The 21,215-nt window shown below is 40.2% G+C and overlaps 1 protein-coding gene across 2 annotated transcripts in view; it reads right to left on the reverse strand.

Moving 5' to 3' along the window:
* The window catches only part of SNAP25 (synaptosome associated protein 25), a 29,759-nt gene extending 22,876 nt beyond the window's left edge, over positions 1-6,883 (reverse strand). For both annotated transcript variants that reach the window (XM_033840653.2, XM_019941495.3), the window contains exons 1-2: positions 6,812-6,883; positions 4,844-4,885 (exon numbers count right to left, since the gene is read on the reverse strand). In XM_033840653.2, coding sequence (XP_033696544.1) covers positions 4,844-4,885; positions 6,812-6,883 — 114 coding nt within the window. The remainder of the gene's footprint in view (positions 1-4,843; positions 4,886-6,811) is intronic.
* Positions 6,884-21,215: the final 14,332 nt, after the last annotated feature.

The raw sequence follows: 21,215 nt of genomic DNA on the forward strand, positions 1-21,215 counted from the left end.
AGAGTTTGCCCCAATTTGAGAGAACAGAAGCAGTGAGCACAGGTCAGAGAGTCAGGAATGCTGGATTATGTTCTTAGCTCAGCCAGTTAATAGTCTTGAGATTGGGGAAGAGTCACTTGACCTTTCAGGATGCTTTCCCATATTTAAGATAAGGATAGAGATGCTAAATAAGATTGGGTAGTTGCTAGGTTGGTTCATTCACTCACTCGTTCATTAGTTTGTTCATTCATTCATTCATTCACTAAATGGTTATTGTGCTTCCACTCTGCCCCAGGCACTAAGGTAAGGGCCAGACAAATGCCTGGCTTCTAAACTGTGCTTCACAGAATGATAAACAGTTTGGTCAAGCGAACAGAGCTGGCATCTGGGAGTCAGTAATTCTGAATTCTAGACTTATCTTTACAGTTCTATTGCTCTAGAGTCATCTGTTCTGTGTCTCAGCTTTTCCAGCTGTCAGATGGGGACAGAAACAGCTCCCTCACTTCCCAAGATTTATAAAGACAAAATAAGCTACAGAACCTAAAAGCTTCTACAGGTTCAACTCCACTGGAGGCCATGATTCAAAAACTGAGATAAAGGATTTCATTTGTGTGGAATCTGTCAGTTTAGGATGAGCTGCTATGTTTGTTTTCTTAGATCCTTTTGCTTTTTGTGGAATTCTCAAAAAATTTTTAAATATTGTGGGAATTGCTGGTGTAAGGGAAATGTTGTAAGAATTCACACTCTGGAATCAGGTAGATCTGAGTTTGAATTTCATCTCTGTCTTTTGTGGCTGTGTGTCTCAAGCAAGTTTCTTAACCACTGTGGACTTCAATTTCCTCCTTGGTAAAATGGAGAGCAAAGCAGTAGAAAAAGTGACTGCAGGGATTAAATTAGATAATAAACTCTGAGCACAGTCGCTGGCATATAGTAGGTTCTCAATAAATAGTAGAACTTATATTTGGCTCCACTTTTTGCTGACAACTTTTATCAAAACAACTGGGTGGTCCTTTGGAGGAACTAGGAGGGCAAGAGAGAAGGACAGGGATGGGACGATATCTTGGGGGAGGCAGAATATTACTTTCTCTGGTTCCTTAATGAGTATTATGTTTTAATAGCTAGGAGGGAGAGGAGGTTGTTCTATTTTTGTCTTAGCTCAATTCCTGGTTCCTGTTCAAGATCCCTGGGAAACTTGTCTAACTGTGAACAGGGGGAGTTGGAGATGCCAGTGATTTTTAAAAATATATTTATTTATTTACTTATTTTGCTGCACTGGGTCTTAGTTGCGGTGCATGGGATCTGCGTCGCAGCACGCGGGCTTGGGCTCTTCGTTGTGGCACATGGGCTTCTCTCTAGTTGCAGCACTCAGGCTCTCTAGTTGTGGTGTGTGGGCTCCAGAGTGCGTAGGCACGGTAGCTTCGGCACGTGGGCTTAGTTGCCCCATGGCATGAGGCATCTTAGTTCCCCAACCAGCGATTGAACCCACATCCCCTTCATTGGAAGGCAGATTCTTAACCACTGGACCACCAGGGAAGTCCCTGATTTTTTTTTTTCATTTCTTTCATTTTACTTTTTATTTCTCTATTCTTATTTTTTTCTTGCTGATGATCTAAGACCATGTTTATAGAACATTTTAAAGTCCTTTGTCATCCTGCAATGCTTTTCCCAAAGTCCAATACACCTGAGCTAAAACTAGGCCAGTCCAGACACTCTCTTAACCGCGAGAGTTCCAAAAGATCCCTACAACTGCCTACCTGAAAACAACTGCTCAGCCTGAATTTTCCACCTTTAGTACAAAGTCTGGCATAACAAAGACATAGCTTTAGAATGCTTATTTTCTTCTTGTGGCCAACGTGTTTCAAAAGATAAGTTGGAATGAAAAGAAAAGATGCTGAAACACCCATAAATGTTGGGGAGCCCTCAGTAACCACCACTGCGTGAAAGCTCTGTGTGGGGCTTTGGATCAGCCTGCCCTAGGGCAGTGTGGCTTTTCCGGGCTTTGTTCTATAGCCCAAGGCATTAACATGTAGAGCTCATTTCCTGCAGTTAGTATTAGCAGAGTTAACTTTTTTGTCTGGAATCAAATAGTATTCATGACTCTCCCTCTAGAATTCATTGTCCCCTCCTCTGTGCTCCTGAGGCAGGTGTGGCCTTGAATTTGGAGAGCTATTTTCATATCTGTTTTTCTACATGATATCAGTTTTGATCTTCCACCTCCAGCATCAGGCATTCCATAAATATTTGCTGAAATGCATCCATCAAAAGAGCCAGTTCCCAGCCCCAGGCTGGGAACCAAGTGCTATGTGATTTCTAATCTTTTTATGTGTGTATGGTATTCAGCTTTTCTGAACTTTCTCTACTGATCTCTGTGTAACTTTACATTGTCCTTGATACACTGATGATGGCTTCTATTGAAAACCAAGCTTCCATGCCTTCCACTCTGTTACACCGTAAAGTCCATGAGGGATGGCACAAAGTCCTATACATTCCACTGAAAGTGGGATTGTTTGCCTCAGGGAAACTTCACAAGTTGAGTAACCTTTCCTGTCTTTGAGACTGAATTTCAATAAGCATTCAGCTCAATTCAAATTATATGGCACTGATAGACTTTGGGATCATGGGCAAGATCCTAGTATTTCAATGCTCAGATTTTCCAAATGATTTCTGCCCTTGATGAATATTTAATGCTGATTCTCTTTAAAGAGAATTTCCTTCCTGATTGAAAGCAGAATAACATCTGACTGGCCAATGCCCTAGATATAAGGGATGTTTGACCATCAATATAAGATAACCCAGGAGGATGTAAGAGCAATCAATCTAGTCTAATAATGCCTTGCTCATAATTTCCTAAGGATGGAAAGTCTAATAGCCTCCTCTCATTTGTTAGAGGTAGGAGACAGCATCCATCTGTTTCACCCCCTGTTCTAAGATGCAACTTCATGCTTGATCGAGAAACACTTTAGGAAAAACAAAAATGTAATATTTGAGAATCCTACTTCAATTAATAGAGCTTTTGAGATTTTTTTTTTCCAGAATAAATTAGAGCAGACACTCCTTTTCCAAGACTGGCCAACGTTGCCTGCAATTTAAGAAGACACAGAAAAAGAAGTCTCTGCAGCCCAAAGACTCTGATGGGGGAGGGGCCAGTTGGGAAAAGTGTGTTGGATGCATTCCTCCATCACTTTCTGTGCTCTGGGCAGTTTCAACATTGCACAGGTGGGCAAACTGGTGATAGATTTTGCAGTTTAGAAACTCCCTTCACATGTGCACACACACAAATGAAAATGAAATATGAGCTTGGAGGCCATGGTTGAAGGTCATAAACACGAATCAGGATAATGATGTCAGCTGACTTCTGGGCTCCCTGCCTTCCTGTCACGGTGAGAGCTCACGTGTGGATGTTACTCAGATCTGTTCCTTTTACTTGTTCTCATGACAAGATGAGGGGCAACATGTGGATTCTGAAAGCCTCACCGACACTAGTAGATTTAGAATATCTGCCTCCTTTTTGGTCCTCAAGTACTGCGTGAGTCCCAGGACAGCACAAAGAAAGCATTTCTCTTCATTAAGAGAGTGAAGGTTGCTTTCCTGTGCTGCTGAGGGCCCCTTGCTGGCCCACCTCCTGTGGGGGCCAATTTGTGCTATGCTGCAGGCTCAAACTCTCATTTTTCATGATAATAGATCTCCTTCAGTGGACCCCCTTCCCTTCCCAGGGGTCCTCTGAGCTCTTGGTTGCCACCTTCTCCTCCCCCTCCTGTAGCAATTCACAGTTAGCTATATACCATTCTTAGCTGAGAAGCTGAAGCTGCAGAAGTAAGGGAAAATGTTGGCTTCCATAGTGTAAGAGGCGGCTGCCCTTCCTTTTAGCCTTATAAAATTGACACTTTTCTCCTTTCATGTCATTGCAAAAGCAATTTACAGTAGCATGAGGCAAGTAGGCTCATTTGATCATTCTGCTAGAAAACCCCCAAGATCTCTAAAGATGATAACCACACATGAATTTATACATTGATAAGCATTTTCAAAGCATAGATAAAACAGCATCTCACTGAATAAAAATGATTAGACTTGTTTTATTCAGTTAAGATAAATATAGCTCATCCCATTCTTTTTCCACTTCATCTCTCCCAACGGACAAGTTCAATTAATCCATTTATTCTTCCTGGTTGACTGCCGCTCTCCCAAATTGGAATAAATGAGGTTTATTGCAAATGCCCTTTTGATTCCATTATTGCTGTCTGCCCTATTTCACCCATTTAAAAATAGTCACGGATTCATTAACCATGCCTTGAAAATGGATGTTAAATCCAGAGTCAGGAATATAAAAGAGCTTCTATATTTACATGACTAGACTTGATATTTCCCTTTATTAAAGGATTTTCCTATTATTTCATGAATTTTAGTGCCTGACTATAAATGTAACAATTTCTGAAAATTATGCCTCTCTGGGTACATATTTTTTAAAGTGATATATGTAGCTAGATTTAAAACAGAAGGCCAAGATTAGATGTAATTTAGAGGCATCAAAATCAGTACAAATGAGGATTTTATGTAGATAATTCTTTCGTATATTAAAAAATCGTTCTGATTTGTTTTTGTGATTTCTTGGGAACATTTACGTACTTGGAAATACCACCCTCTTCTGCTTCCGAGACTAGGAAGATAGGCTGGGCTGGAGGGAGAGTGAATACTTTGATGGCTACCTGGCAACTTAAATATAGCATCTCTCTCATTATATGGCTTTCTGGTAGCTACATTCCCACTGGAATAAATGGGACAGTGGTCTAGAGAAAGGCAAAGGGTCTAGGCAAAGGATATGTCAGCCAAAGGGATTAGTTCATCTTAAAATATAGTCACTGCTTACCTCTTCAACCAGTTGTAGCATACGACGGGTGCTTTCCAGCGACTAAGATAAAAAACACAAATATTATGAGTGCAGGATCCAGAGTTCTTGGAATATCAGAAAAACTTTCTTCACTTGGGAAACATAAAGGGTTGTTATCACATGTTCTTTGAAGTTTGTAACTGAACCACAATTTCAATCTCTTTCCTATCAGGCTTTCTACATAATAAGATTCCCTAAAGCAATTACATTAAAGCTGATTGTCATAAAATCAAAACCAGACGAAGTTGATTTTGATATCAAAGACAAAGTAAGCTCGAAAAGGTAATTTTGCATGTGCAGGAGGCATGAAAAATTATCTCGAATACTCAGAGGACTAATTTGGCCTCCCTGGACCAGGAATATTGAATTTTAAAGGCAAATATCATTTGTCATGAATTGAGATGAATCTAACATCGATTTTCTTATAAAGCTCCTAGAAACACAATTGGAAGTTCTTATCAGTACAAATTAAGTTGTTGCCCTAGGGTGGAAAAAAATCAAGCGTGTTTGAAACAACTAGTCTATAGGAGAAAGCTATAATAATTATCTTCATCCTTAGATAAGAAAAAATGAATTCAGCACTGGCCCCTTGGACACAGTGTGGTCACTTTTTTCTAAGTTCCTTTTAAATTACTAGAATCCAGCAACCAGTGTGATTTCTCAAAAGCTGTGCTTTTCAATGGCAAACTTATTTTGGACAAGAGTTTGCAGGAACATGAAGCATGTTCACTTTCCTGGAAGCACTGTCAGCAGGCTGCTTTTTGAAATAGAATGGCTGTAAGCAGAGGTATGCTGGTAATGTTAACAATGGGCTCTCCAGAAAAAAGATGTGTGTGTGTGTGTGTGTGTGTGTGTGTGTGTGTGTGTATTATTTTAATGATATAAAGGATGACTACCATAAAATTTATAAATAATAATAAAATACACAACACCTTATTGCAAATTCTGTATAGCCAATCGATTTTCACAGAAAACTTTTGTTGATTTTTGCTGAACTCTTGTGTCCACAGCTAAGCACGCGTAAAACAAGAGCAGCTCTGGCATGAACGCTGGTTGATATTTTCATTTACGTGAGTGAATAAAAGGCAAGTGAAAGAATGAAGACATGTTTGGGAACTTTATTCATTTGTCAATGATGCAAGTGGCTTCTCTGCTGAAGAGAATCATAGTTTTCAAATACTGGAAGATTTTCTCAATTCTTTTTTGTGTTGCTTATAGTGTAATGGCTGCGGAGGTTCATACTTTTAAGTTTAATCTGCATTATTAATACTTTTCCACTTTCTTAAGTCTAGAGGGTCAACAAAACAATAGGTCAAGCCCTGATTTGTAGTGTTTGCAGATTCCGTCGTGTAAATACTTTTTCCCTCTCTGATTTCTAACTACACCATGGTATCACTGAAGGTGAACTTGGGAAGGTTCACGGTAACACGCCACTAGACGGTATCCTCACACTACAGATACAACACATGCCAAGAACTTTGAAAGCATAGATAGTAGTAAAATCATTAGGACGTGACGAGATCTGAGTATTTATTACCTTTGATTTTAATATGATCTATTCAATTGTCAGTTTATATAATTCAATTTTAATACCACCTTGCAAAGTTCTGGACAATGTAACAACCAGCTCTCAGAATTGAGCCAACTCTGGCACAACGCTGGCTGTAAGACACCCAAAGACGGTACTTTTCTTAGAGGATCTTGACTTCTCTAGATTTCTAGGCATTGGAAGCTTGGGCTCAGTCACTGATCTGCATGCAAGTTTTATAACCAACCCATTCCTGTGTGCAGAGCCCTTAGATATATAGGAAATCAAAGTCATACTCCTCCTGTTTTTGTTTTTTTTTTCTGAGACATGAGAAGAAGCCCTTTTCCCACCTCAACCTGAATAAGACAAACTACGCAGCTCTCCATCTTTTGCTCCCTTCCCAGGTCTCCATCCCTCACCTCATCAGCCAGCTGGTCAGCCCTTCGCTGCATCTCCTCCAGCTCATTGCGCATGTCCGCGTCTTCAGCCATGGTAGGGGTGGGGGTTGGCGGGGTGCCTGGGCTGGGGCGTCAGTGATGGGTTTGGCCACGGAACCTGGGAAGTAGCAGATTTGAAAATGTGAGAGCTTATATGTGTACAGGCAGGTGTGCTCAGCTAGGGGAAGGTCTCAACGGTCCATACTCTGTCTCCATGACTCATCTTCTGAGCTGTAAGCTGTACCCAGACAGGAGTCTGCAGAATGATGCTCTTTCTCCAAAAGCCACCATGAATACCTATTCGCCTACGTTACAATGGAGATGGATACCTGTCTGCCTATGAAATAATTTTTAAGACACACACCACTCAAGTTTGAAATATCAGTAGGGAAGGATGTGGTTCCGTGTTAGAATACCTTTAACCTCCCACTTATTTATTTCTATTTTACTTTTTAACAGCTTTATTGAGGTATATTTGGCACACAATAAATCCCATATCTTTGAAGTATACAATGAGAAGTTTTGACAGATGCATCCTCCCAGGAAACCATGACCACAATTAAGAAAATAAACATATCCATCACCCCCAGAAATTTCCTCATGCCTTTTATAATCCTACCCACCCACCCATCCCATCTCACTGTAGCCCCGTGCCAAGACAACTGCTTATCTGCTTTCTGTCACTATAAATTAGTTTGCATTTCCTAGAATTTTATATGAATGGAAAGATACAGTATGGATTATTTTTTTCTGGCTTCTTTCACTTAGCGTAATCATTTTGAGATTCACTCATGTTGTAGCATGTACTAATAGTGCATTCCTTCTTGCTGGTGAGTAGTATTCCATTGTATTTAGGGGCATTTAAAAGCAAAAGACAGAAAATCTTTCATCTCTTTCAGTTGTTATCAGAGGTTGCCAAGAGGGCTTATGTGGGTGTGCACAGGAATTTTTCTAAAGAAGGATGGGCCCTTGGTCCTGAAACGTGACCTGTGCATTTTTCTGGCTGCTCTCTTGAAATCCCGTTTAGTGCAACTTACAGTTAACCAGACTAGGCTCCCTCCAGAGCCTTTCTTTCCCTACCCACCTCCTCCATTCTGGCCACCAGAATATGTACTCATGATATGATGTAGAGTTTTAAATGCTTTGCGTTTTACTTAAACACAAGTCTCCATTTTAGAAATTAGGGATCTAGGAAACAGAATTTGGAAGAAATTTATACCAAGTCATTCCTAAACTTTGAGATGAGCAGAAACAAAATTCCTATATTCCTCTGAGTGACTGGGATCTGCCCTCCAGGATAAAATGGTGGACCAGAAATGCTGAGTAGATTGTGGGTCGTAGCTTTGATATCAGAAAGACGTAGTTGTACTGCTGGTTCTGGCACTCAGTTGCTGGGTGACTCTGGACAAGTTTATCGCTGTCTCTGAGCCCCAGCTTTCTCAACAGCATAAATAATACCAGACTCATTGGCTTGTTGATGGGCATATATTATAGAAAGTTCTGATCAACCTTGTTTGAAACGATGTGGGAGCTTAATATTCAGAAAGCTTGCTCATTCAGGATAAGCCTGTACCCTTTGCTAAGAGTGAAACAAATCCAGTGTTCGTTAATTAGCTTTCATTTACTGATGGCTGGGCAAGAGGCATGTTGCTGCAGTGCTGGTCACCCACGGAAGTCTGAAAACAGGGAAACCAACCGAGTGCCTGAATCTCCAGTCTCCAAGCAGCACCTCTCAAAGGATTTCCAGGTGGAGACAAACAAGAGCGCTTTCTCACCCTGTTCTCCATCTTCATATTTTGCTGCTGGGTTCCTTGGCAGAACTTCTTCCTTCAGTCTAAGCCAGCAAGTGACCTTTCCTTTTAATAGGCCAGTTTGTTAGAAGATAGAGGTCTTTGTGCTTTCAGACCTGTAGTGCTGTTGCTGTTTCCCACTCCTCTACGTCTGTTTGCAGATGGATGTGCCCCCAGAAATTCTTAAAGCATTTCCTGTCCACAGGGCACTGTATATTTGCTATAGACAGATACAGGGTGTGGTGTGTTTTCCTGTCTGTAGTTGTTTGTAGAATTTCCTTTGCCTGGAGTTTCCTGTGATAGGGTTTGTGTTTCCTGGACCATATTTTAAAACAAGAAATGATGCACGGGGCTTCCCTGGTGGCGCAGTGGTTGAGAGTCTGCCTGCCGATGCAGGGGACACGGGTTCGTGCCCCGGTCCAGGAAGATCCCACATGCTGCGGAGCGGCTGGGCCCGTGAGCCATGGCTGCTGAGCCTGCGTGTCCGGAGCCTGTGCTCCGCAACGGAGACGCCACAGCAGTGAGAGGCCCGCGTACCGCAAAAAAAAAAAAAAAAAAAAAAAAAAAAAAAAAAAAAAAGATGCACGGAGTACAATATAAAAGTGAATTTGCCTTTGATGGACAGAGTTTTAGGACTACAAGTCAGATTTAATCCATGTGATTAATCTGGGATGACCGTACAGCCCTCATAAAGATGCCTAATTTTCATGACCAGCTGACCAAGGTTCCTAGACTCAGCATCAGCACCGGGCCATTTGCATCAGAGACGGAGACGTCTGAGGATCTGTCGCTGTCGAGGTATGCGGTACAAAGTGGGTTGTCTACAGTTATCCCTTGATAGCAGGTGTAATTTGTAAAGCTCTCATTCTCATTCTGCATCCAAGTCTATTTGAGACCCACATTGGACACACAGCAGACGGGCTCTGGAGAAAACCCTTTCTCCCACATCAAGGGGCTTACTTATTTACATGAATTAGCCTAAGACTGCTTTCTCATGTAGAACCTGGACTCAAATATGGGGTTAGGGCTCAGGAACAGAAGGTGAGTGTGCGTATTTAGGTGTGTGCCTTTGATATACGAGGTTGACAGAGACATGGATGGCTATTATGCTGGGGACATCGGCTGTTAGTCCAAGTGCCATAGGGCAGGAATGTCATGGAAAAAGTGTAAGCAGAGTACGCCCTGAGCTAACATCTATTTCTCTTCCTGTTTCACACTTTAATTAAAAGAACAAACCTATATACATCAATACCCATCGGCTGAATTATCATAGAAAGCTGAAACCTACATCTTCGTGTCTCCCCACACCGCTAATCATTTGAACAAGGCTTCTGTAGGACAGATCCCTCTCTTCTTGTAGACCCTGCCTGCTTTCTGGTGGAGATATGCTTTCAAATTCAACAGAAGTTTATTAAAGACTCACTGTGTTCAGAAAGCCCAAAGAAGAACACAGGGACTTTATAAACCAAGTCTGACAACTCTCCTTAATTATTAATAAAATCACACTAACACTTAATGAGGGCTACTCTTCGTAGGGCGCTGTTTTCAATGTTTTCACATAATAACTAATGTAAACCTTAAATGACACGTGGTATGCATCCTGTTAGTATCCCTACTTGGTAGATCAGGAAACAGGCTTAGAGGTAACTCTCTGCTGACACACAGATAAGTTTCAGATCATGAGTTTGGGTCATTTTCAAAAACATATTTTCAAAGCATATTTATTCTCAAAGCAAGTTGTGTGGATATTTTGTCTTTTAATTAAAAACTGGAAGTGATTTTATTTTTAGTTTCATTTATATACCGGAAAATAATGTAGTGGTCTGACAAGTACATCTCTTTTTTAATTGAAGTATAGTTGATTTACAATGTTTCAAGTGTACAGCAAAGTGATTCAGAACATATATATATACGTATATTCTTTTCAGATTCTTTTCCATTATAGGTTATTACAAGATATTGAATATAATTCCCTGTGCTATACAGTGGGTCCTTGTTGTTTATCTACTTTATATTTAGTAACATGTATCTGTTAATCACAAATTCCTAATTTATCCCTCCACCCCCCCTTCCACCTTTGGTAACCATTAATTTTGTTCTATGTCTGTGAGTCTATTTCTGTTTTGTAAATAAATTTATTTGTATCATTTTTTAAGATCCCACATATAAGTGATATCATAGGATATTTGTCTTTCTCTGCCTGACATTTCACTTAGTATAATAATCTCTAGGTCCATTCATGTTGCTGCAAATGGCATTATTTCATTCTTTTTTATGGCTGAGTAATATTCCAGTGTGTGTGTGTGTGTGTGTGTGTGTGTGTGTGTACACACCACATCTTTATCCATTCATCTGATGATGGACATTTAGGCTGCTTTCATGTCTTGGCTATTATAAATAGTGCTGCTATGAATATTGGGGTACAGGTATCTTTTTGAATTAGAGTTTCTATCTTTTCTGGATATATGCCCAGGAGTGGGATTGCTGGATCATATGGTAACTCTGTTTTTATTTTTTAAGGAACCTGACAAGTACATCTCAAGTATATCCCAACTTTTGATATTATTTATCATCCCTACTTATGTTGTTAATTTCCAATTCTTTTTTTCCCTTGCATTTATTCTTACTTTATTTCTCTTTTCTTCCTAAGATGTGTTATCATATTGTTCCTTTTCTATCTTCTTGAATTGATAAAAGATTCATTTTACATTTTTTTCTTATTTTTGGTACAGTATACTACTTACTGCTATAAATTGTCCTCTGTGTGTTACTATGGCCCTATCCTACATGTTTAGGCATATAGAATGGTCTTTGTTATTTATTTCTAAGTAGTTTTAGATTTCAGTTTTAATTTCTTCTATAACTCAGGAGTTATTTGAAAATATGATTTTAAAATTTAAATAAGAAGGTTTTTTTTTTGGTAATTTCTAATTTTATTTTCATTATGGTCAGTGAAAGGGACCCACATGATTTCTGCTTTTTGAAATCTGGTGAGATTTCCTTTGCACCCTAACGTATGACCAATTTCTGAGAATGTTTAATTTGTGTTTGAAAAGAAATTCTATTCCATATTTGACTCTGTCTAGCTACCTACCTACATCAAATTGAGCTGAAAAGGAAGGTGTGTTATTCAAACTCTCTGAAATCCTTACTCAACCTGATCTATTGACTTCTGTGTATTCAAATTCTCCATAGGAACTATAGTTTTATCAATTGCATCTTATATTTCAGCCCATTTTTTGTTTTTCTATTTTACAGCTAGGTTGTCATACTAATAGACCCCCAATGGCTACACATTCATGGTGGATTGTAACTTTTATCAATATTAAAGAATAGTATTGTGCCTGTATACCCCATTTCATTATCTTATTTACATTACACAATTCTGGTCAAACTCAAGGGATTGGAGTATATGTCTTAGCCTATCCCTTTCATCTTCACAAAACAAACCCAACAGCAGCAACAACAACAACAAACCACTATCACACATCTAAACTGTGGGAGGTCTCATTTGGCTCATGACTCAGAATCTAACAGAGAGGGAAGCCACCTGTTTTCTCTGGGCTTTCGTCCTCACCTGTAGAAGGAGCCATCTCTTGGATGTGTTTGGAGGAAGGTCTCTTTCCCCAACTGTGATGGTACGAGAATGTGATCAAGGATGGGCCTAGTGCTATTACTTTCACTGGTGAAATTTCTCCTTGAGGTTAATGCAACTGTAAGACTCAAAGTGCTCATTCTTTTTTTTTTAAAAAATTTTTATTAGAGTATAACTGATTTAAAATGTTGTGTTAGTTTCTGCTGTACAGCAAAGTGAATCAGTTATACATATACACATATCCACTCTTAAGATTCTTTTCCCTTATAGGTCATTACAGAGTACTGAAAAGAGTTCCCTGTGCTATACAGTTGGTCCTTATTAGTTATCTATTTTATATATGGTAGTATGTATACGTCAATCCCAATCTCTCAATTTATCCCTCCCCACCCCCTTTTCCCCCTGGTAAGCATAACTTTTTCTACATCTGTGACTCTATTTCTGTTTTGTAAATAAGTTCATTTGTACCACTTTTTTAAGACCCAGGCTTCTTAAAGATTGCTCAGAATTACTCATTGATCAAAATCGATTAGGCAGATGGTTCCCAACCCTGGCTGCACAGTGGAATCAATCACAAAGTGTTCATTCTAAGGGAAGGGTGAGCACAGTTACTGCTGCTGAGATAAGTCCCTAAGTTTCCTCAAGCACATCAGAAGCATTATTTATTGTGAATTATCCGAATTAGGCCTAGGTTTGAAGCAGCCTTTCTCGATTAAGATAAATCAGCTGCACTTATCCAACATTCTGTGTCACATAACTCTTGTCAAAATATTAGGTGTGGACTTCCCTGGTGACACAGTGGTTAAGAATCCACCTACCAATACAGGGGACACAGGTTAGATCCCTGGTCCGGGAAGATCCCACATACCGTGGAGCAAATAAGCCCGTGCACCACAACTACTGAGGCTGCGTGCCTAGAGCCCATGCTCCGCAAAACATATTTTCAAAGCATATTTATTCTCAAAGCAAGTTGTGTGGATATTTTGTCTTTTAATTAAAAACTGGACTCAAAGAGAAGCCACCACAATGAAAAGCCCATGCACCGCAACGACGAGTAGCCCCCGCTCGCAACAACTAGAGAAAGCCTACGTGCAGGAAAGAAGACCCAATACGGCCACATATATGTGTATATATATATACATATGTGTGTGTGTGTGTGTGTGTGTATATATATATATATATATATATATTAGGCATAGTAATAGTCATTTATTGACAACTTGCTATGTGATAGGAATCAAACCAGGAACTTCATATAAAACTTGAGGGTTTATATAGGATCCCCCAAACCTTTGCTATTCCAAGTGTGGTCCTCAGACCAGCAGAATTAGCTTCACTTGGGAGCTTGTTAGAGATGCAGAATCTTAGGCTCCACCCCAGACCTCCTGAATCAGATCATCTACTGCACAAGATCACTGAGCATCAGAAGTTTGAGAAGTGCTGCCCTAAACCACATTATCTCCATGTTAAATGAAAAGAATGAAGTAGAAGTTGATAACCAACCAAGATCACAGAGCTGCAGTGGAAGAGGCTGAGAGCCCCACCTTGGGAGCCTGACTCTGCCTGTCCCTCCACCCAGCACTGCATGCTGTTACTTCACTCTGCCCCTTCTATACGACCTGCAGACTTCCAGCAGCATTTTCTTCCCAAGAATCTGAGAGCTCCATGGGGTCATGGGTTCTAAATGTCTCACAACAGAGTCTTGTACTCGGAGGGTGGACAAACTGGCTGATTTCCATGAGATTAAGTATTTCATTCAGAAAGCAAAGGGGAGATGCTTATCAGAAAAAGCACACTGGAGACTTTCCATCTTCCCCAAATAATAGAGTCTGTGAAGGCTAAGATTTATTATTTAAGATCATTAGAGCTCAAAAGGGAGAAAACATTGAGGATTTTGAATGCTGGAGACTCTATGGATGGTCCTGATAAATTCTTCTTCTTCTTCTTCTGAAAATGATGATAATTAAAGTTCATGTCTTAATGCTAAAACTAAGGACCTGAGCAAAGAATAATTTTAGCAGGTAACAGGTAGCAAGGTTCTGTTGGCACTTCTATGGTTAAAAATTGCCATATCTTAACTCTGCTGTATTCATGGTTGTATAAGTTCTTCAAAGTGTGGACTGGACTTGGCTCCCTGTGACTCTACTTTGAACATTCTTGTGCATGAAATTCAATGTCCTCTTTTCACTACTGGTTTTAATAAATTTCTTAGTTGAATGAAAAGAGCATCTTTCAAATATGAAGAATAAGTGACTCATAAATGAACTGATTTACTATCTTACATACATTTTATGTCCATTATGTGGTTCACAGATAAGTCTCAAGTGACTTAGGGCTTCTCGGTAGTGTGATCTGAGGTCTCCTTGCATCTAAAACATTTTAGTTGCTTATTAAAATACATATTCCCAGTCACACCACCAATGAAAAGAGTTCTATGAAGATGGGGCTGGAATTTGCATTTTTGACAAAACCACAAGTCCTTCTTATGTGCCCAGAAAGGGAGAATCCATGTGCAGCATCACGTAAGGCCAAAGGGCTTTGCAAGTATCCAGTGGGCTGACAGTCCTATGATAAAGCCATCTAGAAATACAAGTACATGGTTGTCCAGCATTTAGGAGGCCATCTTGATCTGAGATGGCAGCCTTCTTTTCTCCCCACCATGTTCTCCTCAATATTTGATGGCATAGTATGTGCTGGGTTAAACACCATGAATGCATTCCCTATAAAAGAATTTTGCTTAAGAACCATCTCAAGTGACAAATATTTCAACCAGCTCACAGAATTGTCATTGTCTCCGTTAGTGTTTCTGAGGGATGGCACTGACCACCATTAGAGCCCAATTCTTTTCAAACTTGGCTTATTTATTTTCTAAACCACTGCACCCCACCCCATTCCTAAATGGGACTCTATGTTTGTACATCTGGATATATAAACAGATACAGTCCTGATCTGGTAAGTTCAGCTTCCCCAATGAGCCCCTTCCGTGGGCTATTCTGGGATTAATGACAGCATGGCTGACAGGCAGCTTTGCCTTGGTTTTTGCTTTTTACTGACCTGGGTAGGAGTGGCCTGGCATTTCAATGCAGCCAGCTTTGGCATCTCTTAATTGCAACAGGGCAGCCAGCCACAACCAACATTGATTATGCCTAAATTTCCCCTTTTCAGAAATGCCAGTGTTTCCTTTGTCTGTTTTGCAAATGTGGCCAAATGGTTATTTAGCACTGACGTTTGTATTATGCAGCAGTTCCTGATTGTTTACTTGGGAGCCAAGCACAGAGGACTCACTGACCAGAAGAGAGGGAAAGGCAGAACTGAACCTCATCTCATTTACCCTGATCATAGTCAAAGCCAGCCAGAGTAACTTGTTCATCCATTTAACCAATATTTACTGAGCACTATGGGTTAGTGCAGCCACATCTGGCTTGCAGCTGGAGGGGAATGGCTGCCTCTAAATGGTGGCCATAGGAGCTTGAGCTGGAAGCCTTTGCTTTCAGTTCTCCTCCTCCATCTTGCCTTAAGAGAGAACTGATGAAAATGTTTGTATCCCAAGGTACCTGGCTTGGTTCCTGAGGGAAGAATGATATCCATGTAAGACTAACACTTGGCCACATGAAAAACAAAATGCCCTAAATAAAATGATTCCACTCAGGAGTGCAAGAACATATAGAATCCAAGACCAGGCAGAAATACCCTCCTTCTCATCGAAACAAATTCTTTTTGTGCCCACATGACCAATCAACAGAAGGAAGCTGCTGTATGTTCCGGCTGCTGATAACTTGCTTTCAGTTGTAGATGCTGTTGGTGCTCTGCTTGGCATCCCCAGGATTTCCCTCATTTGGTTCCATGGGGTCATCCCCCAATTTCTGCATATTTTACTCTGACTCATGCATGTGACCCTCTTTGTAAAACTGCCTTAATGCTGCTTCACCTGATCCACTGAGAGCTGCAAGTCCCTGGGTCTCTCCAGGGCAGACCCATAGCTGGTGACCTGCTGGCTCAGGAGTACAGAAGCCCAGCTTTTTTTTTTTTTTTTTTGGCCTTAAGGTGAGACACACCATGAGATGCAGTGGACACTCCGAAAGTTCTCTCAAGGTCATGCCAAAGCTAGGACCTCGCCTGCCATTGCTCTACTGCCTGGCTTCCTCTCCGCCTCGCTGTCCTCTTCCTCCCTCTCCCTTTCTGGTTTCTCCTGGTAGCGCCTTCTTAATAAAACACTTGCACACAAATACTTGTCTAAGCGTCAGCTTCTCAAGAACCCAACCTAAGACAACTTCCATTGGCTTGTGAGCTATACTTTATCAGGTACAGATGATTGCAAATCAGGTACTGAAAGAATTAACAAATCACTGCATTAGGAAAGGTTGGGGGAGAACAAAAATTCCCTGTGTTCCCAGTCCTGCCAAACAATATGGGAAGTCCTGGCTGGACTTCATTGGATTTGAACACTCCACATCCAAAATATCACAGAGTGGTTAGACTTGAGGGTTATTGGAGCATCATCCTCACAGAGGGAAGGGAAACTCAAGGGTGGAGTAGTTTGTTGGTGGCTGCATCATCACCTGGAACCCACTTCTTTTAACTCAAGAGCTAGGGTTCATCTTAAGGTATCACTGAAACAGGAAATATCAGAAAACTCGGGAGGGAGGAACCCGTCTTGTCTGTGCACATTGACTGTTTTCAGAACGTATAAACAATAGCATGACTAAGGCCAATATGCCCTGTGCTCTTTTCCCACTGTTGATTTGAGGCAACCACTCTTTTTATCTGCCATGATATCATCCCTCCACTAACAAGACCCAAACTCTAGTTTCTTCTGGCTTGGGTCTTTTTGGTGGGTACTGGTCTTGGCATAGAATGTTTTCTTTCCTCAATTGAAAGGAGGCATGTGAGCTGTATGCGGTTTATCAAAGAATCAGTAGTGTTTGCGTTGCTAAACTAATTGAGTTTCAGCATTTTCTGTTATTTTCCTTCCTCCTGGAGACATGACGAATAGCTTAACAGGCAAATGACACTGGTTACCATGATCTCTGTTTTCCTAGGAAAGGTACTCTTGGTGAAGACACCCAAGGCCAGGTCCTCCATATCACAGACCTATTATCCTTGTGAATAGTTTATCCAAAACCCTAGGCTTCCTGTGCCTTCAGAATTTAAGCAAAAATGCACACCAGGTTATTAACTTGATCTTTTTTAAAAATTGATTTCAATGGACTCACCTTTCAAACTTAGCCTTGTTCTAAGTAATAATGTCTCTAAAATCAGAAGTTTTGTATTTTCTTTAATAGACATTAAAATAGACACATGACTATTAAAATCTTAAGGAACAAACGTTTTTCATTATCCTCTTCAGCTCACTTGGAGAGCCATCAAGGGTGTGTGTGTGTTATCTTTGGGAATTCACTCACCCACTCACATTCTTGTCTGTATTTCCACATGTCTGACCCATGTAGAGGGGTCAGAGATAGGCAAGAGAAGCTTGGCAAAAAGGGGTTCTGAGAGCATGGATGTAGGATATTTGGGGTGTGTGTGAGTATGAGTGTGTGTCTGTGTGTGTAAGTATCTTTATCCTGGAATCAGGGAGCCCACAGAACAAGCGATATCTATCAAAATTCATACTCATTAATTTGTGGTTAACTTGAAGTTGGGAGGAGTACAGGGTGGTCAAGAGCTTTGACATATTACAAAGGAAGGTATGAGAATGTTTAGCTGGGAGAAAAGAAAGCAGAACAAGACTTAATGGTTACCACGAGGAAGAGACATGATGACTGTCTTTGTGAACCCAGAGGCCCACCTTCCTGAAACAGCTACTACAAGTGTTTCCGTGTCCTTTATCTGTGATCTACTGGGAGGTTTGCTAATTAACATAATGGATGTTAGGGATGCTTTTTAACTGGTGAATTGAGTGTTCAAAATAGGGTAATTGGCTAAAAATGTAGGCACTAACATCCCACTTAATATGAATTGTGTGTGTGTGTGTGTGTGTGTGTGTATACTCACTCAGTCCAGACCTACTCATTGGCTTAAGGCTGAAGTTTGGTCCTTGATTCTGTTATGGTTAGGGAATTGTCTTGCCCACTGATTCTCATCTGGAGAGTTTACTAAAACTCAGCTTGCTAATGCAGTATGTGATTCCAGAACAGGGTCTGATAATTTACATTTCTAAGAAATTCTCAGGTGATAACTGTTGCTGATGGTTCACGGAACACTCTTTGGGAATCACTGTTGTGGTCTGACTATAAGGTCACCTGAATCCTCCTACTAGAATATTTTTGCAGCTTCCCTAATTAAGCCTTTTCTGCAAGGTTCTTACTGGAGTGTCAAAAAGAACAGAAAGCTGAGACATTGTACTGGTAGAACAGGTTGTCCAACTAGGATTGTGTCTTCTTTCTAATAAATATTTGCATGAAGGGAAGACTTCATCCTGAATCTTGTTTTCCTTATAACATAATATCTAGTTTCAAAGTCATGGGAGAAGAGACCCACATGCATCACCTACTCTAACTAGTAGAAGCTGCGGCTATCTATGAAATAATTACTGAGAGTTACCAAACTGTGAGAAGACAATTTGCAACAGACGCCAAGGAACAAAACCATCAGCACTGGGGGCAAGTTACAGGAAAGTAGAGTTTGGCTCAGTAAAGAACCTTGGAGCCATCTGTCCAAAGTCTGAGTTGGACACCTTGGATGAAGTGAGTTCCTGTTCTTGGAAATATTCAGGAGAAAGCTGGTGGCCTATGGTCAACAGATTCAGTTAAGAGAGGGGACACTGGATCAAGCAATATGTAAATTCCTTTCCAAACCTGAGGTCTCCGGCTCTATAAAGGATGTCAAAGTGGATTTATGATGTTGATGCTTCAAGGCCAGGCCCGTTGCAAGAGTGGGGTCTTTGCAGCCATGGCAATTGGGATTCACTGAGTGGCAGCACCATCGGCCTCTCCGTATTAAAGGATCCTTTGTGGGTAGAAACCAGAAACATATTTCCCAAGTGAACAAGCTCCCAGGAAGGGGCTGATTCATTTGCAAAGTCTGCTTTATGGAGGTGAGAACCAAAAATGCCAACCTAATGATTATTTCTTAAATTCATTGACAATCTCATATCCAACGACACAGGCATTCGCCCTGGGCTTTATAAGTTTCACCTCTGATGGAGATAATGTGTTTTTTGTTTTTCGGGTTTTTTTGGCCTTAGATAACAGTTCTGTTCTGTCTCTCCTTGAAGCAGCCAGCACCTTCAAAAACAATCCCGCTCCAAAACACACCCATCATGGACCAAGTTACTGGGCGGTTAAGCTAAGAAACTCGCAGAAAATTACTTGCTCTAGAAATGAATTCACTGCAGGGTTTCTTTAAATAGCAAAGCTCCTAGCTTACATTCTAGCATTTTCCAGATCATTAAGTGTTTGACAGAGAGAGGGTGAACAAAAGATTAAAAAGTCTGGCCAAAGCACCAGGAATCTCAGCTAAAGGCAGAAGGGCTCTAAATGATGTGATTTGTAAAATGAGAATTTACTCAAATCTCCAGTTGCTTATGATAAGTAACCAGTGTATAAATTTGATTTCTTCAATTACTCAATTTGGCATTCAGTAACATTAATATGGAGTAGATTTAAAAGGCACTTTGGACTAAATCTTGTGGGCGGAGGGCCCGGGAATTTTTTTTTTTTTTTGCATGTACTGAGACCATAGGAGGGAAGGAAGCTTCCTGTGACCAAGTGCTAAGATGTTCATGCCGGATAAATCCCCACTCAATGTGAGTTTCCAATGTTCGCTTCTATCATTGTATCTGTGTTTAATCATGGACAGTTTCAATATACAATTCCAAAAAGTTAAAAACATGACTCTCATGAAATTATAGAGTGAACGTGTGTCAAAAATTTATTTAACTCATTAATGAGGGAACCAATTAGATGAAAAAGCTGGTTCACAGATAATTCGTATATAACGATGCTGGCTTGAGATTGCTAATTGGATACAGGGCTGGTTTATATCTTACAGGGCAGTAAAACTGTAACTTTTCTACTAGACAGAAATCATTTAAATCTCTAGCACACAAAAATCTCCAAGTTAATGAACCGGTAACTTCACAGGGTCTGGAGCCTGATCAGAAGTTAATAGTAAGTCAAACCAAGAGAATCAAGTAATCCTTGGGTGGGTCCCTTAGACTTGTATCCACCCTTTTGCCTTATTTCTAAGTTTTGGATAATTTTTCTTAATGATAGAAATAATCGAAAGAGGTGAGTTTTGCCTTGGGCACTATGCCAGGAAATTTGTGGCAGCCACCAGATGCTTCTTTTGCTTTGGAAGGCTGAGTGCTTTCTCCTAGTGTGCTTCGTAAAGAGGATTTAAAAAAAAAAAGGTTCTCAAATCTGGGGTGGGCGGGGGAGCACATTAAAATCTCAAAATCTCCTGGGGAGCTTTAAAAAAATCCAGGTGCCCAGGCAACACCCCAGCAATTCATTGAGAATCTCTGAGAATGGATCCAGGCAGCAGGATACATTAAAGCTGTTGGGGTGATTCTAATTGCAGCAAGATTGAGAACCAGTGAACTACTTAGAGTCAGTATATACTGTGTATGCCTAAAATAAATTTATCTTTAATTTAGGATCATACCGATATATATTATCCTGTTTTTTCTTTTATTTAATTGTATTTTGAAAATTTTAATTAATCATTAAATGTTTCTCAAATACCATTTTAAAAGACTATACTGTGCTTCAGCATATAAATGTGTTATGATTTATTGGGCTTATTTCTGAACATTTAATGCTATTTTCTTTTTCTTTTCTCTTTTCTTTTTTTTTTTTTTGCCATTATAAGTTAGACTGCTATGGACATATTTATACAAAAACTTTATCTACTTCCTGGATTATTTTCTTATAATGGATTTCTGGGAGTGGATTTACAGGTCAAAAAAAAAAATTGTTTTAAAGACTTTCAAGACATATTACCCAAATTGCTTCCTATAAAGTCTCATCAGTGTATACTTTTAAACGGATGAGTTCTT

The sequence above is a fragment of the Tursiops truncatus genome, chromosome 15, assembly GCF_011762595.2.
Source record: "Tursiops truncatus isolate mTurTru1 chromosome 15, mTurTru1.mat.Y, whole genome shotgun sequence".
NCBI classification, from domain to species: domain Eukaryota; kingdom Metazoa; phylum Chordata; class Mammalia; order Artiodactyla; family Delphinidae; genus Tursiops; species Tursiops truncatus.